At 45.6% G+C, this 24522-nt stretch overlaps 1 protein-coding gene across 1 annotated transcript in view; it reads left to right on the top strand.

Annotated features, from left to right (window-relative positions):
• SF3B4 (splicing factor 3b subunit 4) overlaps nt 1-24522 on the top strand; it is a 74613-nt gene that overhangs the window by 27557 nt on the left and 22534 nt on the right. The window contains exons 2-4 of the mRNA XM_086945376.1: nt 784-912; nt 5144-5689; nt 6833-7027. Coding sequence (XP_086801502.1) covers nt 784-912; nt 5144-5689; nt 6833-7027 — 870 coding nt within the window. The remainder of the gene's footprint in view (nt 1-783; nt 913-5143; nt 5690-6832; nt 7028-24522) is intronic.

The following is a 24522-nucleotide window of genomic DNA, read 5'->3' on the forward strand; positions in this document are numbered from 1 at the left end:
TTTTTTTTTTCGTAAGACGTTTAATTTCCATAGGTTCCAGACTTTCACTTGCTTTAGGAAGTGAGCATTATTAGTGTCAACAAAAATCATACATATAAGAGTCCTTGGAAGCAGCAAGATGTGGCACAGTGTAGTGTTACACATGAGATCACTAGTAAGCTAGGAGACTATATAGGTTCAAAATAGATGACCCGTTGTGCCGTTACGGCTTTTTTGGAAAGTCAACCCTCTCTGGATTGGGAAGGACACTGGTTGGATAACTGTAAAGCAAATATAGTAATCTAGGTGTTACAATCTCTGATTAGGAATGCTAGATAATGTGACTAGGAAGCTTGATGAGAATTTTTAGTTGCACTTGATTGAACACCAAACCTGTACAATGTACCCTCCTAAGGTTGCATCTTCTAGACCCACTTTATTTGCTGAAAGCCCCCATCCAAAAGTGGTTGAATGGCTGCTATGCTGTCAACTGCGTAACCTGTTAAGCTCTGCAAAGCATTTAATTTCCCTGCGCATCAGATCTCTTGCATGTCAAAACGTCATGCTTAGAAATAAGGTAATAAAGTACTGCATTTCATTGGACCTTTACTTTTAGAATTAGTACTAACTAATCCGTTGATGTAATCTACTTTTCAAGATAAACAAAATGCCACTTCACATTACCGAGCAGTCATTAAATCTTCTGAATTATTATGCTCTTGTCCGAAGCATAATTGTTTTGTACCAAACAGTTCAGCTGACTACTGTCAAGCTCACCCAATGTTGTATTAATTATATTTCCAGATGCAACAGTGTACGTTGGTGGCCTCGATGAGAAAGTGAGTGAGCCGCTGTTATGGGAGCTGTTTCTTCAAGCAGGACCAGTGGTCAACACACACATGCCCAAGGACAGGGTTACAGGCCAACATCAAGGTGAGTTTTTAGGAACTGGAATTAGGAGGTCATGTTTGAACAATACATATTTATGTTGCACATAATTGTATTTTAATCATTGTTGATTTGCATTGTGTTAAGTGAGATGTGAAGTGAATAGGAATATTTCCAGTACCGTGTGCCGCGCGGTGTCATATCAAGTTCTGCAATATGCTGATCTCCTTCCCTTTTGATTCCTGATGAAGGGCAAGATGATTTTTTTTTTATTTGGTGGTTCTTACATACAAATGGGGTCACTTATGCTGTGAATCAAGAGGTGCATTAGCAGCTAGTTATCCAAGGGAAATGGTAAGATCTTTAAATGGCAGTGTGCAGGACTGAAAACATTGCATCCATTTGTAACTTTTGACAGTGTTGTGGGGATTACCTTCTGAAGAGACATGAATCTATTCTAGAACTCTTCTTAATTTGTCTACCTCAAAAGTTCCTCTGCTCAATCCCCATCTCAGCGCCTTCAATCCCTCCTCTACTCACCCACCGGCACATCACCTGTTGCCCTTGGCTAGGTTCGCACGATATTGCATACTTGGCTTGAGGAAAACTCAAAGAAACCCAGCAAAACTCAAAAATAGTCCTTTCTACCGACGTGGTATGATTGACCTCAGTAGGAATGCAGCTGGCGGTGTTTAACACTCAAATAAATACTTATCTTAAGTATGCCAGCCAATCAAAATGCACAGACTTCGCTTAACGATTTATTATATTTTTTGTTGCAGATAACAAGGTATCAAAGCAAAACCCCAGTTTAAGTTAAATTGGGTTGACAGTTTACAATGTTGCACATATTCTCAATGAGGTCATTCTCCAATTTTTAGTAAAATGAATACGATCTGAATCTATAATGCAATTATATCAATTGAATTTAAACAATTCGTCTCAGCTCTTTCTTGAAATAAATGTATATTATTGTAGCATTATAAATCATCTATCTGATTTACCTTAAATTGTCTCTTGCCATTGTGGGTTTAGGGATATTACCCACATTTAGGGTAAAACAGTCTCTTGGACATTAGCCCATTTTTGGGCTGCATAGTCTCTGGGTTTCTACCTCTTCCTGCTTCTTTGACCTACAAAGATTACAAAAAAGGGTAAACCCGGAATCACTGGGACCTGGTTACTAATTGATGTATAAGAAAAGGGGTCCCAGTGTATGGAAGGGATTACATAAACAAGGAAAAACAAAATCATGGAACATTTGCAACAGTTTTCAAGAAGCAAAAACGCAATAGATTAGCACACAATGTTATTTAATCACATTGGTGGAAATTCAAAAATACACATGTCATTTTTAGGGAAACAGTATCATGGAAACTTCACAAAGGCGTTGCCCGAAGGGGGAGGGGTAGTGCAAGGTAGTTAGTACAATAGCTCACTGCACCATCCCAGCTCAGAACTTGGCTATATGCAAATTAGTCAGACCAAACTACCAAGCCAATTCTTATACTGGGAAGGAAACAAGCTACTGGGGACCGGTTACTGGCATTTAAGCCGTCTTCGGCCCGGCTTGCTTGAATCCTGATGGTGCAATGAGCTAGGGCTGAAATGCCAGAAACCGGTCCCCGGTAGCTTGTCTCCTTTCTGGTGAAGAATTGGCTTGGTAGTTTAGTCTGCCCTGTTCCCATGATGCACTGGGCCAGGGACAGACTGATTTGCATATAGCCAGGTTCTGAACTGGGATGGTGCAGTGAGATAAATAACGGTGATGGATCAAGCCCTGATCTTTGGACTGGGTTAGAGTGGTCTGCTTAATTCAGACACTCTGTTCATCACCACCCCCTTTTCTGAATCGTTTTTGGCCACTATAGGGGTGGCAGGGTATACTCAGACATGAGTCCCTTTCTCACTGCACCATCAGGATTCAAGCAAGCCGGGCCGACGACGGCTGAAATGCCAGAAACCGGTCCCCGGTAGCTTGTCTCCTTTCTGGTGAAGAATTGGCTTGGTAGTTTAGTCTGCCCTGTTCCCATGATGCACTGGACCAGGGACAGACTGATTTGCATATAGCCAGGTTCTGAATTGGAATGGTGCAGTGAGATAAATAACTGTGATGGATCAAGCCCTGATCTTTGGACTGGGTAAGAGTGGTCTGCTTAATTCAGACACTCTGTTCATCATCACCCCCTTTTCTGAATCGTATCCTCTGTCTAAAGGCATAGAACCAATATGAGGTGGATTGCCTTTCAAATTGAATTTTCTGGCTGCATTGGCGACACACTTTTGTGTAAGGTGATGGTCCTCTCAGCAGATTTTGGTGCTGCTGCCTTGAAGTAGTAGTATTGACAGACACCTGAGCTGTTACTGCTAAGGTCCGGGGGTCACATTAAAGTGGAAGTTACATGAGTGATGTCAGTAGCCCGCATGCCACTTGAGAGAGAAGTTCTCCCCAGGTCTAACAAGTCCTAAGAATCTGTATGCCGCCACCTCTGCTTCATACTAACTATACAGGACGTGAACAGCAGTACCATGTCTGCCTGCAAAGAGGTTCATCCCTATTTTTAATGCAGGGAATGTTCAGTCCCTCCAACCACACAGCAAAAATAAAAAGAAAATCCTATCAAAGGTTCATCATTCTGTCAGTAAGCTCTCTAATAGTCCATCATGTTTCCCAAAGGTTTGTTCAGTCTTTACTTTGTGTAATTTAGTCTGAAGATCAAATAATCAGCAGTTGTGTCACTACTCGTCAACTAGCTGAGGAAATGTATGGAAGTAAAAGTAAAGAAAGCCCTGGGCAGGTTAGGTGAGATTGTTTTTTCAGATCACTCCAGCTCGTCAAGTTGGCACCATTGTCTTGGATAAGCTTTTGGTATTCTGTATCTTAGACCTGAAGATAAGTGATTGAATTGGCTCACCCAGTCAAGCCCTTATGATGTACTAATTTTCTGCATTCAAATCCACCAGTGGCTTTCTGATTCTTACTTGGGTATGTTGTCATTTTTTTATAACACTAGGTTCCGCCCTCTGGTTATCTCAAATCTTAGTAGGTGGGGTGATGGGAAAGGTGGAAAAAGGGCAATCTAGATAGAGGGATGAAGGAATCTTGTTGCTCCAGTGGTATTCATCTAAGCCTGTACAACAGTGACTGACACATGTACAAAAAGATATTCGAACGGGCCTGTCAGAGTAGAATGGGATGAATTTTATGGTGGACTAGTGCCCCAGGAAACAATTTTTGATACCTTTCCTTAGGCGCTGGGGGATTCGTAAATGCAGATCTGCATATATGAAAATGTTACAATTAGACGATAACCACATAGTTTACGCTGTTTCATGCCTCTAAAAGTCTGTTGTAAACTGGAGAAAATCTATGTATTAAGCCATCCACTTCTACCCTGGATTGATGTCTTTCAATGAAATGCTTGTTTTTAGTTGTTTTTTTTTGTTGCTGTTTTTAAAGATTCTTCACGAAAAAGATCTTTTTAATAATCAAACAAGCTATCTTTGTATTGTGTTGATTGATACTAGGATACGTCAAATGTTTTTTTAATGTATATATGGATGTGTGAATGCCTTTATGATTTTAATCTAAAATCGAATAAAGCTTGTTTTGATTTGATTTGATTTGGTGGACTAGTGGGAGTTGGGGTGAAGTAATAGCATGCTTGTCTTAGCTGCTGGACAATTAAGTTTAATAACTTGTCTCACGATCATACACATAGGAAATAGACTGATAATTAACAGCTATTATTGGTTTGCAGCAGTGGACACAAACAATATCATGCAATTTTACAAGAAATACGAGTTAGCTTGAACGTTAATGATTAATACAGTGCACATTAAAAAAAAAGATTTTGACATCAGACAGCTGGATTAGCTTGCTCTGTTTCAAGCCTGTCTTGCTTGTTATGATTTCATCAGTGATAGCATAAGATTACCAAATTTGCTTTTTGATCCCGAAGTTTAAGTGCTCAATAGCCGGTGTGTGTTCTACCATAGTTCTAATCCTACCAGCAGCAGTTGGTGCACCAGCAGGACACCATGACTAAGTTGGCTTGTCCTTCTCTGTAAAACGGTCCCCAATCTTACCTTGGTGTTCTCTCCTGGGCCCTGGGGTCTAATACCAACGTGTTTTCCTGCTTCTCTACCATTGACTGCAATGTACATGTTGCTGTTGTTGATTGTTGTTGATTTTGGATGAGGGTGTAACTCGCACACTGCTATATTAAAAAAAAAATGCTAATCTAGGTGATTTTATGTCACTCCTGATTCATAGGTTATGGATTTGTGGAATTCCTTAGTGAAGAAGATGCAGACTATGCTATTAAAATTATGAACATGATAAAGCTCTATGGCAAACCAATTCGGGTAAACAAGGCCTCAGCGCACAACAAGAATTTGGACGTTGGGGCCAACATCTTCATTGGCAACCTAGACCCTGAGATCGATGAGAAGCTGTTATACGACACATTCAGCGCCTTCGGTGTCATTCTGCAGACCCCCAAAATCATGAGGGACCCGGACACTGGCAACTCCAAGGGCTACGCCTTCATAAACTTTGCAAGTTTTGACGCCTCCGATGCTGCCATTGAGGCTATGAATGGACAGTACCTCTGCAACAGGCCCATCACAGTGTCCTACGCCTTCAAAAAGGATTCCAAGGGAGAGCGGCATGGCTCGGCTGCAGAGCGATTGCTGGCAGCACAGAATCCTCTTTCTCAGGCAGACCGTCCTCATCAGCTGTTCGCAGATGCCCCTCCTCCCCCCTCTGCACCAACACCCATTGTTGCATCCTTGGGACAGGGCACCGTCACTCCAGTGGGTAAGTAAATTACATTTATAGTTGAATCACTACTTGAGTGACAAATGTCAAATGATGTCCTATTGTATGTCTGATATGTCATGTTCTTTGAAGGCCTGTATGCCTGACTCCCATCCCATTTTTCTTCCACAGTCCTTCTTGTGCTCTCTTTAAAGAGTTGGATGTGTCAAGTAAGGCACCATTTGCCTGCTTGGCAAAATTTACTCAGCAGTGAAGCGCAGACTTTGCATGTTCCCCTTTTGTAAAAGGCATTCACATGCAAACACCTAATGACTTAGATTTTTGTAAGTAAACATACGTAGTACATGACTTTTTTTTAAAGTAAGTAGACAGCCTCTCATTTCCCAAATTATTATTCCAAAAAAGGTAAAGCAATTGGGTCTTTCCACTCTGCTGGTGTAATTTTCCTTCCATACTCCAGTTCCTAGGTTTGACAAATAATTTAATGCAGTTTGATCTGTCGTTCAACAAAGTCACTTAAGTCCAGATGATTGGTCGGGGCACTTTGTAGGACAACAGACTGGACATGGGATCAGCTGCACCTGGCTGTCCTCGTTGTTCGCGCCTGAGTGCTTGTATGTTTATGACCCATTTAATTGATTGCTCAGACTCAACCGGCTGAGCCTCCTACTGATGGCTCACAGGTTTTAGAAACTTTTGAGCCAAGAGTAATACAACACATGTTTTATTCCATAACACAATCTGCCCTCTTCCATGGTAAGTAGTATGACATGGTATTGGCTGTGTTTCCAGTCTCCCTTCGGTCATAAGACAGGCAAAACACTGAATCAAAGTGAGCTCTCTGCTGCTGTGCAATTTTGTCAGTTAATTGGGTTAATAAATGCTTATTTTATTCCTTACAGTGAAAGAAATTTAGATAACATTAAAACAGTTACATTTTTTAAATTCCGACTGCTTTGCTGTTCCTTAGAGTTCATTTGAACATACTTTCGATTTGAATGCTTCCACTTTACTGTCTGTTTCCTTAGAGTTCATTTGAACATACTTTCGATTTGAATGCTTCCACTTTACTGTTGTACCTAGTATTCTTCTGTCATATACATTTTTATTTTGCAACTGCCAACCCCACATGATCCAACGTAAAAATAAATCTCTTGACTTGTTTTTCCCTCTTCTATGCAGGTATACCATCCCTTGGAACCTTCCCACCGCCTGTACCGCCTCCTGGTGCAATGCCCCCTGGTCTGCCTCCAGCTCTTCCACCAATGCCTTTGCCGCAGGCTTCCACTGCTCCTGGCCCAGTGACCACTGTCGCTCCTGTACAGACTCATCCTCAAGTTCCACATCATTTCCAGCCCGGAGGGATCCCACCGCCTGGTACGTTGGTATATCTATTTTGAAGTGTTGTATTAAGGACTGCGGCAAGTTATTGTGGTGTTTAGAACATTGTGTTGTGCCCACAACTCAAAATGTTTGGTGGTAAAGAGGGTCCCTAAAAACCATCCCAGTGCTTTTGTTGGAGGTGTGCGACTTTGAGTTCATTTAGCGCACCTGAGCCAATCTTTGATGCATGATTGACTCTGCACATGGTGGCTGTAGTCTAGGATAATGTGATAGATGGAATATGGCGTGTAATCCATTTGTTTTGAGCACCTTGCCTATACATATTACTCTACTAATCAAAATATAAAGCACCAGGCATAAGCATACAGTCCTTCATTTAAAAAAGCTCTGAGTATTCACAGTGATGTGCAGAACAATTACAAAATATTAGGTTTAAGGTTCTGCAAACACAGGCTGTGAACATCTAACATTTAATGTAAGAAAGCTTTTCGAAGGAGAGTTCTTGTGAAGAATATGGTAAGAAAGAAAATTGATTAGGAGATATAGCTTAAATGGGTGGGTGCCATGGGCAGGTGAGGTGGTTGGGGTTGATGGATGAATTAGGAGGGAGAAATGAGTGCTGTTTGAGGGGGAAGGGATGTAGAGTCCATTAAGTGGAGAAGAAAGGGGTCCCTAGAGGTAAACAAATGCAAGGAGACAATGGACGGAGTGCTGAAACTGTTCAGACACTCGCCCCCAGCCACAGATCTGTGTTAAATCCATCATCGTTCTTTAGCTCACTTCGCCACCCCAGATTGGACCCAGCCATATGCAAAGCAGTCTCGACCCTATGCCTCATGGTAACAGTCCAGCCCGAACTGCCAGTCCAGGTCCTCCCTGGAGCAGAAACAAGCATCCTGGGACTGGTTTAGGGGTACCACCCCTCTTCGCCCAGGCTAGTTTGAATCCATTGGCGAAGTGAGCATGGGACCCAGGTCTGGACACACCCTGCCAACTTAGAGCGAACAAAGCAAACACAAGGAGACAGTGGACAGAGTGCTGAAACGTTTCAGACACTCACCCTCAGTCACAGATCTGTGTTGAATCCATCATCGTTCTTTAGACCACTTCGCCACCTCAGTTCAGACCTAAGTTGGCAGGGTATGCCCAGACGTGGGTCCCTTGCTCATTTTGCCACTGGATTCAAGCTAGCCTGGCTGACGAGGTTCGGGCTGGACTGTTCCCATGAGGCACAGGGTCAAGACTGATTTGCATATATAGCTGGGTTTGAACTGAGGTGGTGAAGTAAGCTAAAGAACGATGATGGATTCAACCCACATCTGTGACTGGGGTGAGTGTCTGAAAAGTTTCAGCGCTCCGTCCATCATCTCCTTGTGTTAGTCCCTAGAGGTAAGCCAGCTGCGGAGAGGATTGCTGTAGGACACAGAAGAGCAGGAGGGTAGAGATATTGCGAATAGAGGTTGTCCCCTAAGGGGCTGAGGCTAGACTGAGATGTGCAGTGGGAGGGTGAGAGGTTGGCTGGAGAAGTGTAGTGGCGGGAAAGTAGTTATACAGAGGGATGCTGTGGTAGAGAGAGAGGGCTATAGTAATGGAAGCAGTCTGGTGTAAAAGTGTAGGATTGGTGGTAAAATTCAGAGGCAGAATAGTAGAACGAAGTCTGGCATGTAAAGGTGTAACGAGGGATAATGATCAGGGAGAGAGAGAGATTTAAGAGATAGAAGTACACACATCCGGATAATGATCATGAGTGGTGGGGTGCAGTGGAGGGAAAAAAAAGTTGATGGGGATGCATAAAGGTCGTGGTAGATTTGAGAATTAGAAGGAAGAAATCAGGGATGTGGAATTCCTATAGCAGACGCCCAGGACATATTGTTTGGGCTCAAGGGCAACAAGTTTTCATGTGTGTTTTGTGCTTGGAGCAATTGGACCCAACCCCTTACAGCACAAACCCTTTGGCTGCCAGTTTACAGTACCACATTATGGATCAGAGAAGGGCATTGTCTGTAGTTAAGGTAATATTTGTGTCAGTGTGTTAATGCTGTTCAAACTTGTATTTATGGTTCATTTATGCAAAGCCTTTAATATTAGGGTGAACAAAGTTTAGAAATATGACGCTATGTATAATGCTCCCAGAATGGTAGGAAAAAAACATTTAGCTAAACTACTGTAACATTTTAGGTACCATTTCTCCGCAGCATCATTTAGTAAAATGTTGATGCATGCTACTTTTTCCCAAAATTATTCATAATGAAAAATCAGTGTAACCAGTCTCAAAATTTTGGGAAACATAAAATAACAAGCATTTGCAATGCAATAGGTCTCACATTAGGAAAGTGTGAGCTATTGGTATTGTAAATGACACTTTTTAGGTTTCGCTGGGGAAAGGAGCCGTTAGGCTCCTCCTCCAGAGAAATCTATTGAGTACAGTAAGCACTGTGGAACACGCCCCCCCGTCCCATTGGCTAGCTCCATAAATGGAGCCTAGCCATTGGACGAGGGGCCTGTCCATCAATGCCGGACCAGACACGGGGGCGTTCCCGAGATTCTTTGGCTTTTGCCGACGTCACGCGACGCCGGGAACGCCCCCGAATCCATCGACACGTGTTTGGTGCAGACTGAAGGTTTGTGAGCCTTCCCCGAGCAGAGCGCACTAAAATAACCTGTGTGCAGCTTCACCACCGCAACCCGGGATCAGTAAACCCCCGACGAAGGGCCCCGTACCTTGCCGGTACCAACGCGACCGAAAACGAGCCCGCTGCTCTCCGATTGGACGGGAGAGCCGAGCCCCCTCACCAAACGCCGCGACGGGATTGGCCCGTGCGGCGCAGCGTCACCACTGTTGCCGTGTGGTGATTGGATTCCGGGGTTTGCAGTAATTTGGTACCCCCGAGTGCTTCGTTGCACTTTATTCTTAATTGACGGGTGCCACCCCGATTATGGCGCCCTTTGCGAGTGCCCACCTCGCTTCACTGTTTACTTTTGGTCTCGAGGGTGTCCACCCCTCTTAAATGCCCGAGAATCACCGCCGCGGCCCGAGCGCCGCAAAACAGGAAGCCAGGCACTACGGTGCCTGACGCGGGGCGGGACTTCCGCATTTGGAGGGAAGTCCCGCCTGCCGCCGCGCACCGATTGGCTGCTCGCTGCCGCCGGGGAAAAAGAAACAAACAGCGCGAGCCATTGACGGCCCGGTCCCGAGATGGGGGACCGGGGGAACAGGTAGCGGGCCGGGAGCATTGTGAAGGCGGGGCTCTCATGTGCTGAGAGAGCCCCGCAAAGCGCTACCGCCACACAGGAGAAAGGACCGGAGTCCCCCACGAACCGCCCGGTAAGTGAAGGAGGGCTGGTGGGGGCTCCATGACTGGCCCACTGGTGTTTGGGAGCCGTTCCCTCCACGCGGCTTCTTGTTATTTTATTTATTTTCATTCGTTAGGTGGGTGGGGATGGGTATAACTTTAATGCCCTTTGCTCTTCACGTAGATTTGTAATGTGTCCCGCGTTGGGCTTGAGTAAGTCGCCCGTTCCTTAAGTGTTCTCTGCCTTACGTGATTTGTAGTGCGCGCTATATGCAACGTAGAACAACACCACAAGTCCCAGAATGCACTTGTTAAAATCCGGGCCAGGATGCACAGCTCCCACTGCAAATGGGACAACCGGAGAGTCTTGCTTGGGGGGAAGAACTTGTTACGGAGGGCGATAATTCATTGCCCCCTCCTCCCAGGCATGACATTTGGGTAAATAGTGACATTTCGTCAGTTGTTTCTGGAAAGTATATGGCGTTTGTTTTTATGGTTAATATGTTGCGGAATGTTCATGCATGTACTTTGTATGACGCCGCTGCTTCATGGTGAGTTTGCGATATGACAGAGCTGCCCATTGCCTTTTCCAGATCGTGAAAAAGCGCTGTATTTCTGATAGCGCCGCCGCTTTAAGGCGCTTAGCTGTTGACCAGGGCTGTCAAGGTTCTTTTGATGGCTTTTAGATAAGCGAGCGGGACCCTGGCCAAATTGCTTTTTTGCGTCTTCAGGTTGTCACCCCCACTTCTGTTGGTTTATGCTTGCGTATATGTCGAAGGCGCTTAGAAGCACGCTGGGGCAACTAGCAGATACTTATAAATTGTGCCCCCTCCCCTTGTGAAAAAATAGATATGCATTGCCCCAGTAGCCTGGAAAAGAAGGTCCCTTCGTGAAGCTTTGGGGGTCCTGTGTTGTGATAAAATGAGGGGCTTCCCGTGTGTTTAATGTTGCTTTTCTTTGTTTCGATTCTGCATGGTGGTCATTGCGTAAGGGGTTTAAAGCCCTTTCTATTTTTTTTCCCTGGGGGGCGATAGGAATACTGTTCACCTAGTTTTGGTCCGGCGGCAGTGGTGCCCCGTTTCACAGCGCTTTCTTTCCATTTTTAGCGCCTTTCTAATGGATTGTCGCACTTGCCACTTAACCCCTAACTGGCCGCTTCACTTGTGTCTTACTTGACACCTGCTGTCAAATAAATCAACTGAATGTAACACTATTGACACATGTATGTTGACTGTAAACATTGCCCGCCTGGGCTCCAGAGTCCTTGCATGCAAAGCAGCACGAGTTAAAGAGCCAGTCCAGACTCAAGGTGTCCCAGTGTGGGGCTGCGGGAACATCTTTACCAATGCTTGTTTATTGTTTTCAGTCCGGTTCTGACAGGAGCATGGGACACACCCTCTTTGGGAATGCAAGTTGTCCAAAGTCATTGGGGCGTGTGTGTTCACCATGCTGGACGGTGCTTTTAATTGTGTGTGTGTGTGTGTGTTTGGAGGGGAGGGCGAGGTCAACTTCACGTTCAAGCCTCGTTGTCCATTTGCTTAAGGTGGCAGGATTTTTTTCATTTAAAAAGAAAAATACGTGAAATGCTGTTCATCCAATTTAGACATCACTATGATAAAATTAATGAAAATCGCAATATTTTAAGAAAGGTATTCAAAAGTACAATAACACTATTTTAAAAACAAAATGTCTGCAAGCAAAGTAAAAGAGTATAATATAGGTTATTTGTGATATTTTGTAGCGCACTGAAATGTCGCAGCTCACTAGCCGCTACAAAGATGGGATATGGCTTTGTTTAAAGGGACCGCCATAAATAAATAATTGAATAAATAAGATGCATTGGCTACATGCAGCTATTTTTATGTGTTTGAAGCAAAGCCCCTTTACCCTTCTCTCTGCCTCCAGGATTTTGCAGTCTGTTACTATATTTTTAGAGTGAAGGTGCCTGTCTAGAAAGAAAAGACAATATTTCTCAAGAGACTGGAGTCTCTGAAAGAGGTATGGCTGGATGTCACCAAACCTCTCATGCTTCTGGCTCTTGCCTGGTCCTCCCAGAGGTGCACCCTCAGGATATATTTCCTGATTGCACTTTCTTTCAGCCAGTACCTGCTCTGACGTGGGATGTGAAGTCCTTCCATCACCGAGACAACGCCACATGGTTTGGCGTTGTGCCATGTGCAGAGTGGTTGGTCTTTGGTTAAATCACCGCCCTGCCTGTCTGGGATTGGAGAGGAGATAGAGTCTTGTCCTCCATCTCTCTCTTGTTCTCTCTCCTTCCTGTCCTCTCCTCCTCTAGCCCTCCTTCTCCTTCCTGCCCTCCCTCTCCTACCTGCCACCCTCTCCTTTCTGCCCTCTCTCACACACTCCTACCTTCCCTCCTGCCCTCCCACTCCTTCTTGCCTGCCCTCTCCTTTCTCCCTCTTTTCCTTCCTGCCCTCCCTCTCTCTCCTGCCCTCTCTTCCTTTTGACCTCTCTTCCTTCTTCCTTCTTACTCCTGCTCTCCTTAACTTCTATATCTATCACTTCTTCTCTTGCACTCAGTCTCCATCTCTCTCCCTCTTGCCCTCTCTCTTTATCTTACACTCTCTCCTTCTTGCCCTCTCTCTCCTGTCTTCTCTCACACTCCTGGCTTCACTAACATGCTTTATGAAATAACGTGTATTCTAATTCACTGTGCATCTGCAACTAATTGCATTATAAATGTATCCATATTTCTGTGTAAAGTAAAACACATCAACGTTTTACACATAATTCAAAGAAGTTAGAAAAGACCATTTGTCAAAAGCAATACCAAAAGCTCAAACTTTAACAAAGGCGAAACCATTGCATTGTAAATGCTTGTTTTAAATTGTGTTGGCTTTGAAAATATACAAATTAATAGCATCGTTATTCACAAAGCCAATAGCTTACACTTTCCTAATGTGAGTCCTATTGGCTATGGCAATGCTTGTTGGTAGCAAGCAAGGACAGTGCTGTTGTGGAGCTGAATGATGATGTGGTTGGGCTGAGTGATGTGGTGGTGTCCCAGAGTGATGTGGTGGTGTCCCAGAGTGATGTGGTGGTGTCCCAGAGTGATGTGGTGGTGTCCCAGAGTGATGTGGTGGTGTCCCCGAGTGATGTGGTGGTGTCCCAGAGTGATGTGGTGGTGTCCCAGAGTGATGTGGTGGTGTCCCAGAGTGATGTGGTGGTGTCCCTGAGTGATGTGGTGGTGTCCCTGAGTGATGTGGTGGTGTCCCCGAGTGATGTGGTGGTGTCCCCGAGTGATGTGGTGGTGTCCCAGAGTGATGTGGTGGTGTCCCTGAGTGATGTGGTGGTGTCCCCGAGTGATGTGGTGGTGTCCCCGAGTGATGTGGTGGTGTCCCCGAGTGATGTGGTGGTGCCCCTGAATGATGTGGTGGTGTCCCTGAGTGATGTGGTTGTGTCCCCGAGTGGTGGTGTCCCTGTACATGTATGTAGTGTGGAATTTTGTAGGTTGGGTTGAAATTGTTAGTTGTGGAATTGTGTGACGGGTAAATGTGTGGTGTGGAGTGGATGTGTGTAGTGGAATTATGTGACATAGTGTGCAGTGGAATTATATGGATAGTAATTATGTGATTTTGAGTGTAAGATATGTAGGTGGATTGTTAGTTGGAAAGTCTGAAAGGGCTGGGGCAGTATTAGCGAAATAGCAAAGCCTGCTTGACGTGCAACTCACTGCCACTGTAAAAGGTGAAAACTGTGGTGCCTTCTAGTAAAAGTAAAAATGCCAGACCTATTGCATTGCTGATGCTTTTTGTTAACAAGTGCATCATTCTGTGCTTTCAGGTTAATAGAGGCCACACCCCCTTTTTTTTTTTTTTTTTTTTAGGCAAGCCCTATCCAAAGAAAGTTCCACGGTCGCTATTTAAGTGAATGCATAGTATGGGGCGTTTTTACCAAAAAAATAATTTGTTTTTCAAGTTGAAAACTATGCTTTTTTCCCGTAAAAACACCCTGTGAAAACACGCATTGCACGCTGAATGTTGCAGGAAAGTATGTCATGCCTGCTTAGGAGTAACTCATTAAAGAAAATAGTGCTTACAGACTAAATAAAACATACAGTGTATCAACCGAAATTAAAGGGCCAGTTATCATGGGAGGTTACAAATGAAGACAATGTGGTACTAAGGAAGAACTAACAATATTAACGAATCGGAAGTCATTTACGAAGGACGGAGTGGGCGGGGCTTCAAGTCCATATTCCAATACACCAAGCCTTGCAGAGTAGGGCCTGCGCTGCCCAGGCTCGACGTAAAAAGGGGAGACCGCGGGAATTGGGAGAAGGAGTGGTGTAATCAGTCATGAGTAAATCAGTGTAGCACGTAAGCATTCCAAGACATCACTTACAGCTTTGTAAGGCATCAGAGCACTCTGAGGCAAATGTCCGGTACTGGTGGCGGAAAGCGTTCCTACAGTGAGCTGAAAGTGTACAATTTTTAAACTCGCTTTTTTCAGCCAGCACATACGTTCAGTTCTGTGCTAGACTGCCTTCTAAATCGAGTAAGGAGAGAAGCAAGGGAAGGGAAAGAGAAACTAAACACTTCCGTGGCATGTTACATGCAACATATACCACTGGTTCTGGGATAAACCGAATCTCAAAAATGTATAAACAAACATAGTCACATGAAAGTGCTTAACGTGAAATTAGATTATTACTCCCGACTGCCATGAAACCCCAGTTGTTTTATCTTTACAATTAAATAACAGTATATTTTTACAGGATACACTGAAGCTGTTAATATCCAGCATTTTGTTTCACTATTCACTGCTGACAAGGCAGGATGGTGCCAAGTACTAAATATAAGAAAATAATACAACCACCAATGCAGTCAATTAATCCACCCACTCTACTTAAATTAGTCTATTCCTGAGCCTGCTCGTGGCACTTCCTCAATATTCCGGTCCTCACTTAAAGTTCTCAGCTTTGCTACCAGAACCATCCCAACCTGCCAAGTCACACAGCCAGCACTCTGTTTCGTCATGGATCTAGTTGGTTCTCAAGTAGTGCCATCCACATATTGTTAACAGTTGCCTACTAAGAAGTCTATGGTACTTCTCTGGAGTACCTCATCATGCTGACTCACTACACATCAGGAAAGTCCCTTTAATAGAACTTCAAAACTAACTTGGATTGTAAAATCAAAGAGCACCCATTACAAACAGAAACAACCAGCCAACAACGACAGAAGCAACCCCTAATGGGAGGATATAAGTAAATTATAAAAATGTATTTCTTTGAAAAGTTATACACACCCAATTCAGTAAGGTACATCAGGGGCACACGAAATCTCAACCAGGCATTATTTCAGGGGCACCAATAAACACAAAGCCCCTCCCAAAATGATGACTTCAGATTGGCGTCCTGACTAGGGTTTGCTGGTCGGACAGTTTGATGAAAAAAATGCCTTCACTCGGTGAATGCTTTCTTGCCAGTAGATCTGAGATGCATAACTGTACAACACCACCCTCCTCTGCTGCTACACAAAGGTTATTACAATTGGCACTTGCTATGTCTGGCAGAGAAGCTGCACATCGAAAATGTATACGCTACTGCTTCGTTTAGCACTCTATGGGCTATTAGCGTGGCACTGTTAACTCACCATTTGCGGAAAGCTCTGGATTTTTTTACAATAAACATCACAATGTTTTCAATTAACACGTGCATGAAAACTCATCGCACTTAAGCATTCACATGTGACGTCTGCGCAGCTTACTTCTCTGTGGCTGCACTGCTGGGAACGAGGTGCCAGAGACTCCCTATCACATGAACTCCAGCGGTTACAAACGAATGTTTCTTACAGCCTTATTATGCGGAAGTCCTCATGGGTTTACCCCACAAGAAGCAGCGACGTCATAAGGACAGCTTAGCCTCATGTGCATTCTCTCCAGAGTTTTCTACCTACATACATACACACTACAATTATGAATGAGGGCAAATAAATGACCAAACATTTGGAGTGCTGACTGCGACACAAACAAGCATTGGAAATGCAATAGGTCTCGCACCATTAGAGTTAGTGCTTTTAGAATTGTTTATGGGTTTTTTTTGTAAATGTTTAGCATTTTTGTTTCCTGTAGCCAATGCTAAAGTATTACAAATAAAAAAAGCCATAAACATTTCTAAAAGCTCTAACTGAAATGGTCTGAGAACTATTGCACTGAGTGAGGGTGAGTGTGAGTGAGGGTGAGTGTGAGTGAGGGTGAGTGTGAGTGAGGGTGAGTGAGGGTGAGTGAGGGTGAGTGTGAGTGAGGGTGAGTGTGAGTGAGGGTGAGTGTGAGTGAGGGTGAGGGGTTGAGGGTGAGTGAGGGTGAGGGGTTGAGGGTGAGTGAGGGTGAGTGAGGTGTTGACGGTGAGTGAGGGTGAGTGAGGGGTTTTGGGTGAGTGAGGGTGAGGGGGAGTAGTTGAGGCTGAGTGAGAGTGAGGGTGAGTGAGGGGTTGAGGGTGAGGGGTTGAGGGTGAGTGAGTGAGGGTGAGGGGTTGAGGGTGAGTGAGGATGAGTGAGAGTGAGGGTGAGTGAGGGGTTGAGGGTGAGGGGTTGAGGGTGAGTGAGTGAGTGAGGGTGAGGGGTTGAGGGGGAGGGGTCGAGGGGGAGGAGTTGAGGGTGAGTGAGGGTGAGGGGTTGAGGGGGAGGGGTCGAGGGGGAGGAGTTGAGGGTGAGTGAGGGTGAGGGGTTGAGGGGGAGGAGTTGAGGGTGAGTGAGGGTGAGTGAGTGAGAGTGAGGGGTTGAGGGTGAGTGAGGGTGAGGGGTTGAGGGTGAGTGAGTGAGGGTGAGGGGTTGGCGATTCTAAGGTGGCCCCTTACTGCAAAACTGGTTGCGGAAATCCTGGTGCATGAGCTGGACTGCTGCTGGGGCGCATTGGTGCTGTTACAAGGGTGTAAGTGCAGCAAAATCACCCGATTGAGCGCTGGGCGCTGCGCATCTAAAATGACGGCAGCGCACTGAGGGGGAGACTTCCACCGGCTGCGGCAACGGGAGATGTGCACTCTGTTTGTGAGCGGCTGGGAGGCGATTCGGCGTGCAGACTCACAGCGGAAAACTGCGGAGGCGGCAGTCCTGGGGGAGAAGTCTGGAGGGCGAGATCGCCTTAACCTTCCTGTGGTGCACTACGCTCCCAAGATGGCAGTTATGGGATGCGGGCGGAGGCCTGATGCCGGCGAAGGTGAGAGGCAGACCGAGGCGGTGAGGCGAGGAGGTGCTGAATGCTGGAGTGGCCGCTGGGACACGCACCTTGCGCCCTGACCTACAGCATTGAGAGGTGAGGTGGCAGCGCTGTACCGATCCTGCTACGCAGCAACAATGGTGTGGAGGCACCGAGGACGGAGGCTGACTGGTGGCTGTGAGCACTGTGTGAGGGTGAGTGTGAGTGAGGGTGAGGGGTTGAGGGTGAGTGAGGGTGAGGTGTTGAGGGTGAGTGAGGTGTTGAGGGTGAGTGAGGTGTTGAGGATGAGTGAGGGTGAGGGTGAGTGAGGGGTTTTGGGTGAGTGAGGGTGAGGGGGAGTAGTTGAGGCTGAGTGAGAGTGAGGGTGAGTGAGGGGTTGAGGGTGAGGGGTTGAGGGTGAGTGAGTGAGGGTGAGCTGTGGGGAAAGCAGAGAATGCCAGCTCGGCGGGACAGAGTTTAGTCTGCCTGCGGGATGGCAGGGGAAGTCAAGATTATTTAGGGAGAGGTATTTGTAGCTCGGGACCTGGTTCAAGCAGCTGTAGGGACCACCAGCAACCAGGTTTGATGTCCTTGCGTGGCAGGCCGCGTTGTTTGGGGGAGCACGTTTGGGTGAGGTGGCGAGCCTGCGAGTATATTGAAGTTACAGTAGGAGAACGGGTGCGTTTGCCTGTGCTGGATTTTATTCATGCAGTCAGGATTAGCACGGTCGGGCAACTCATGTGTGGGATCCTGTTAAATAGCGGGGGTAGAAATAGTAATGTCTGTGAGAGGCCAGAAGCAAGCATTGGAAACAGGGCGTTAATTACGGGTGTTCTGTGGCACGGGATGTCCTGGCACCAGTGGTCATGACTCCTGCTGGTAGGAGCTCGCTGCCAACGACAGACAACAGTGACAAGTAACAAACAGCCCATACTTGATGTTATGCAAGACATCTGAGGGATTCGCTTGTCATTGGTGTGGGCAGGCACAGAGTTCTGCAATAATGTGTGAAGCCCTCCTTCTCCGTCTAAGGCAGGCAGCACTGGTAGCTCCCCCTTGTGCCTGGCGCTCTATTCCAGGACAACCACCAGAAAGTTTAGGTGTGCCTGTTGGCTCGGACTACAGAAAATAGGAGTAGGCAGCCTTTAGAATGCTTTTCGATGACGGCAGATAATGTCGTCCCAAGCTGGAGACTGGACTGCAGTAAGCCACCAGGCGTGTGGTAGGTAGCGATGATGAACCCCAAAAGATTTCGCCGTCTTTGGCTGCCCGATCCGAACAGTAAACCCTTCGTGCTTGTCTCCTCTCCAGATCGCGAGGCGCAGGCACAGACAGCAGTGCCCCCTGCTCTGTGGCAGGCAACAGCACAGCCCTCCCTCTCTGTCCGCCTGGCTCCGCTGCTCTGCTGTGGGGTCGGCGCAGGCTGGAGCCCGCTGGCTGATTGGAAGAGAGGGGGAGGCAGAGCAGAGAGAGCGGGATGGAGGGGCGGGGGAAGAGCCGCTCTCTGCGGGGACTGGAGCCAGTCCACGCCCGGGGCAGCAGCGAGCCCGCAGAGCTGGAGAGCAGACAAAGCAGCCACAGGAAGGGGGAAGGGAGGGCGAGCGAAACCGAAGCGAGGAGATCCAGCACAGAGAGAAAAGGTGCGATCCAGCGCCCGACGGAGAAACATGGGCGAACTAGCACCGTGCTAACTAGGCGAACGAAAACCCGGCACTGAGCTGACGAAGAGTGGTGAATCCAACAGCGAAGTAAATAAGAGAAGGGCGATCCAGCACCGGGCTAAGGGGGAGCGTGGCAATTACAGCACCGGGCTAACGAGGACAGATCCAGCACCGGGCTATGGCAGAGGAGATCCTCCGGACCGGGCGGGGTAAAGAAAAGGGGAGCCAGCAAGAGGATAAATAAACGGATACCTCGCAAAACCGAGTTAAAAAGGGGAGAACGATATATCAAGCACTGGAGGTAAAAAGGGGAAAACATCGCGAAGGTTAAAAGGGTAAGATTTAGTAAAAGCGGTGCAAGTTTGAGTAAGAATAGATCATCCAGGGCAGCTAAAGGAAACAAGACGGAGGGAAGAGAGGGGAGGGGGGAGGAGAAATGCGACACGGCGGGAAGGGGAGGGACAACCAAACAAGACGGAGGGAAGAGAGGGGAGGGGGGAGGAGAAATGCGACACGGCGGGAAGGGGAGGGGGCGGAGCGGGTAAACCAAGACGGACGTGCACGCGCTTTTAAGCTCAATGCGCATGCGCAAGCTCAATGCGCATGCGCATTGAGCTTAAAAGTCACGGGCACTGCAAGGAATCGCCACGATTCCTTGCAAGTTGGGGAAAGAGTGGATAAGTCCCAATACTCTCGCTTGCTCGATGCGCATGCGCATCGACAGGCGAGACCTAAAACTGGCATGCTATCCCAAGGTTAGAGAACAAACAAATGAAAATACAGTCCTGTTTATAACGCTGATAACGGTGAGAGGAACTAAATGCATTCAGATTTTTCAGATGAAAGGAAGTGACCAATTTAAATTCTTTCCAGCTGCCTCGGAGTGTAGGCAGTCCTAAGAGCACTTTAAGACAATACACAGACGAGTCTGTCATCTGTTCCTTTCTACCTCTTTTGAGTGCATATCGCACGCCGCCATCTCGCGTGTGACTTGTACTTTCACCAGACATTAGAGTGCCCGAAACTGGTGCCCTGAAGAATATGTATGCATTTAAAACAAAGAGCAGAATGTAGTACATCCGGGTACCGGAGGCGGGGCGGCGGCTGGAGCGTTTCCGGGTCAGCAGAGGCAGCTGCTACAGAAGGGGTGCGCTGGGGACAAGGCGTCCGCTTCCACTCTGTTTCGGCGCATGGCTGTTGGGTGCTGTTTTAATTATGCAACCCAGGCCAGGCGATGCAGCGGAGATACGGGGAGTCACGACAAAAGAGCCAGGTGAGTGGGGGGTGGCTGCGTGCGTGCATGTGTGTGTGTGTGTGTGTGTGTGTGCGCGCGCACGTGTGTGTGTGTGTGTGTGTGTATGTGTGTATATATATATATATATATATATATATAAATTCCAACCGGAAGGTTAGTGCGACGCCTTTCGCACCAAACCCAGTGCGCAGACACAGTTGAATAAATCCAAGCCAGACTTACTTCGGATATTCTTCCTTTATTGCATATAAAGTGCAGAGGTGCAACACACTGCCAAACAGACGCGTTTCGGGCGTGAACGCCCTTGCTCACTGTCAGCGGGTAAACGGTACGACATTCATTTAAATACATCAGTTAATTGCAACAACGCGCCAAAAGTTCCTCATGCAGTTCAGTGCACTCGAAAGAGGACTATAGCAAGTACCCATTCTCAATATACGTTATTACTGGTTCGGCCATTTTGGAATGGTGCAAAGTTACGTTCAAACATAACATGACTTAGTTATTCAAAGAATTGAGGTATTAGTGTTAATCTGGAATCGTTGGTTATTCTCCATGACAACGGCACATGTAATAAAAGAATAGTCTGATAAAAAGTGCAAGTGCATGAATATCATCAATGTGCAAATATTGACAGTGCAAATACGCAAGATTATTAGCTGTGCAAATACGCAACATAATTCCTGTACAAATACATTAACAGTCCAATATAGGTATTTCATATATATACACAAATTTAAAATCCATTCGTTACACTTAGTCACTTGTGCCTCTATTTATAGTTGTCATTTATTTAAAAACATAATTGTTTTTAAAAAATAAAATTTTGCAGCAATAAAGATTCCATAGAATACCATAACCTCAATGATTGGCATGTTTTGTGTTCTATTGTTGCATTCCATTGACTAGGTTCATGGAATTTTTATAGAGGATCAATGTTTGGGCGCAATTGATATAAACCAAGTTGATAATAATGTATTACTGTACCGTTGGCAAAAGTGCAAAAAATTATATAAAGGTGAGGGAGTGCTGGGATGTCCTACTTGAGTAAACAGGAAGACATCATGGGTTATGGGAAACAAAAAATCAAAAATCATTAACTCAACTGTTTCAGTTACGTTAAAATATGCTAACGCATAAAGGTCCATCTTTGCCCATTTGTTACACAGGATGGTATAAATAGTTATATCACATGGTTAAAGCCAATGGTCCCTGCCACAGACCATCGACTTACCTATGGAGTGACAGTGCAATGGAGTAATCAATTGTTTAGCGGTTACAGTGGTATATAAAACAAGACAACAAAAGAGCAACTATTATTTTGCATCAAGGTGATATATGTTTTACAGAAGAGGTAGCCGGACTAAAATTACATATAGCACCAAACGATATGACTAACTGACACAAACGATAATGCCTTACAGAAAGGTGCTCAGATCTTCTCCCATGTTCAAACCTCCCGGGATCTTGGTATTGAGGCGAACTATGTACAGGGACTCCATCTGCCTTAATTTCTTTTCGTAGTCCCCACCTTTCTTACTGGTTCTAACCGCATCTATTACAAAATAGCTCAGATGGGATAGATTTCTGTTGTGAAATTGATCGAAATGGCGGGCTACTGGATAACTTTTGTCACAGTTCACTATTGCTCTCAGGTGCTGTAGAATACGTTGGTGAACTGGCAATTTCGTACTGCCAACGTACCTCAGATTACACGAGCACGTGAGGACATATACTGCTAGTTCAGTTTTGCAGGTATAGTGAGATCTTATGTTGATGGGTTTGTCATCAAATGGTGTCGTGTACGATTTGGTGTTGGTGCCAAATTTGCACGCTCTACACGATATACATCGGAAGAAACCCTTCCGAGGTGACAACCAATCTTCTTTTTTAGCTGTTTCAGGTGAACTGGACACTAAAGCATTTCTCATGCTGTATGCTCGCCTGTAAGTCACTTCTGGTTTGTTGGGCATAATCTCTTTCAGAATGGGGTCAGTGAGTATAACCGACCATTGCTTCCTGACTAATTTGGAAATTTGACTTGCCTGTCGGCTGAAACCAGTAATCAATCTTAGGGCATTGCTATTGTCATCATGGTTACCATCTAAGGGCATAGCATTAGAAGGGGCCTGCAGAAGATTAGTTCTATCTAATTTGTTGGCATTGTTCATTGCTATTTTGAGGGCACTAATCTTGTAACCCTTAGCTTCCAACCTCTTCATAGCTTCCGATTGATGGAAGTCCCTTTGTTCTGATGAACTACACGTCCTGTGTATTCTAAGGAACTCTCCATAGGGGATGGATCTAATGGTGTGCCCCGGGTGAAAGCTGTGAGCGTGCAATATGGTATTACCTGCTGTGCTCTTTCTGTACAGGCTTGTTGTTATGATACCGTTGACTATGCTCACTTGAACATCCAAGAAACTGATATCGGTCTTGCTAATATCAGCACTAAAGATGAGGTTGGAGTCATTAACATTAATAGCATTGACAAAACTCTCTGCCTCTTCCTTGCTCCCTCTCCAGATGATAAAAATGTCATCAATATACCTCATATATTTAACTATATTTTCCTGCCAAATAGTAGAGAACTGCGTTCTGAGGACATGCTCCTCCCACCAACCCACGTGGAGCCCCGCGTAGGTCGGGGAGAAACATGCCCCCATAGCCACACCTCGTAATTGTTTAAACATTTTGTCATCAAACAAGAAAACATTATTGTTGAGGCATATTTCAACCATAGACAACAGCATAGCACTATGTTTATGTAATTCAACTGGTCTCTTGCCAAGAAAAAATCTCAAAGCCTTCAAACCATCCTGATGGGATATGCTAGTGTAAAGGCTGGCAATGTCCATGGTGATCAGAAAGTCTGAAGACCACTTGCATTGTTCCAAATTATTTAGAAAATCCGTGCTATCTCTAATGTACGCTGGAAGGGTGGTCACAAAGTCTTGCAAATAATGATCAATATACTTCGAGGTGTTTTCAAACAAGCTATGTATAGCTGATACTATTGGTCTTCCAGGTACTGGGCTTACCCTCTTGTGGACCTTGGGGATGAAGTATAAATTCGGTATAACCGGATGTTCTTTATACAGGTATTTCATTTCCTCCTTGGTGAGAAGGCCATCCCTTTTCCAACCATTTAATTGTTTCCAGTATGCTGTTTGGATGTTTCTGACTGTTCTTGAATCACAAGGTTCGTAACAAGCTGCGTCGTTAAGATGGCGGTATGCTTCTTCCATATATTCAGATCTGCTCCAAAGTACCACATTGCCACCGTTATCAGATTGATTTATAATGATGGTGTTATCAGATTGTAATTTCTTCATTAGATCATTATAAGATTTGGTTTTCGGACTGATGTGATTCTTATGTCTACTAACTTGAGTATGCAATTTTTTTAAACCATCGGTTAGTAGTTCTGCATAGGTGTCTATGGCATCCTTGGGCATAGAAGGAATACACGTTGATGGTGGTTTGAAGCCACTTGGTTCACTTTGGCCAATTTCGATGTTTTCTTCACAGGCCACTTCCTGAGTGCATTGAGTGGATGTCAACTCGTTGCGCAAACCATGCATGGATTTCAAAAGGGGGACATCTCTGACTTGTAGCCCACTTCTTTCTGGGTTGAGTGTGGTTGGGCCAGTTTTTTTGGGCTGAGTTAAACCCCCTTTGATGGTATAGTATTTTCGTAATTTTAATTTTCTGATAAACTTGAAAACATCTACACGAGTGTTCCCATAGTTAAAATTGCTCTCAGGGCAGTATGATAATCCTAACGCCAACAGTTGTTTTTCTGCTTGGTCAAGTTGCACATTGGTCAGATTCACAATGGTTTTTTCGATCGCTATTGCTTGTTCACCACGTTCTTCTTCCTTTGTGGCCTCCCTTTGCTTTTTGGCGCATTTGCGGCGTTTTCTACGCCTTGTGTTTCTGCGCCGTTTGTTTTCGCGTTTCTCGAGCGTAGAGTACCTTTTCTTTGGATCCTCACGAACTCCATCTCCTCGTCCAGAGTGAGTTGCCCCAAATCCCCTTCCTCTGAACCCTGGGCTCCTCCATCCGATTCTTCGCTGCTTGGAACAAGGCTCTCTGATGAAATTGAGGCAGTGAGATTACCTGTTTCCGATGCACTTGATTGGACTTGAGGAGGTGCTG

The sequence above is a fragment of the Lissotriton vulgaris genome, chromosome 12 (genome assembly GCF_964263255.1).
Source record: "Lissotriton vulgaris chromosome 12, aLisVul1.2, whole genome shotgun sequence".
Taxonomy (NCBI): domain Eukaryota; kingdom Metazoa; phylum Chordata; class Amphibia; order Caudata; family Salamandridae; genus Lissotriton; species Lissotriton vulgaris.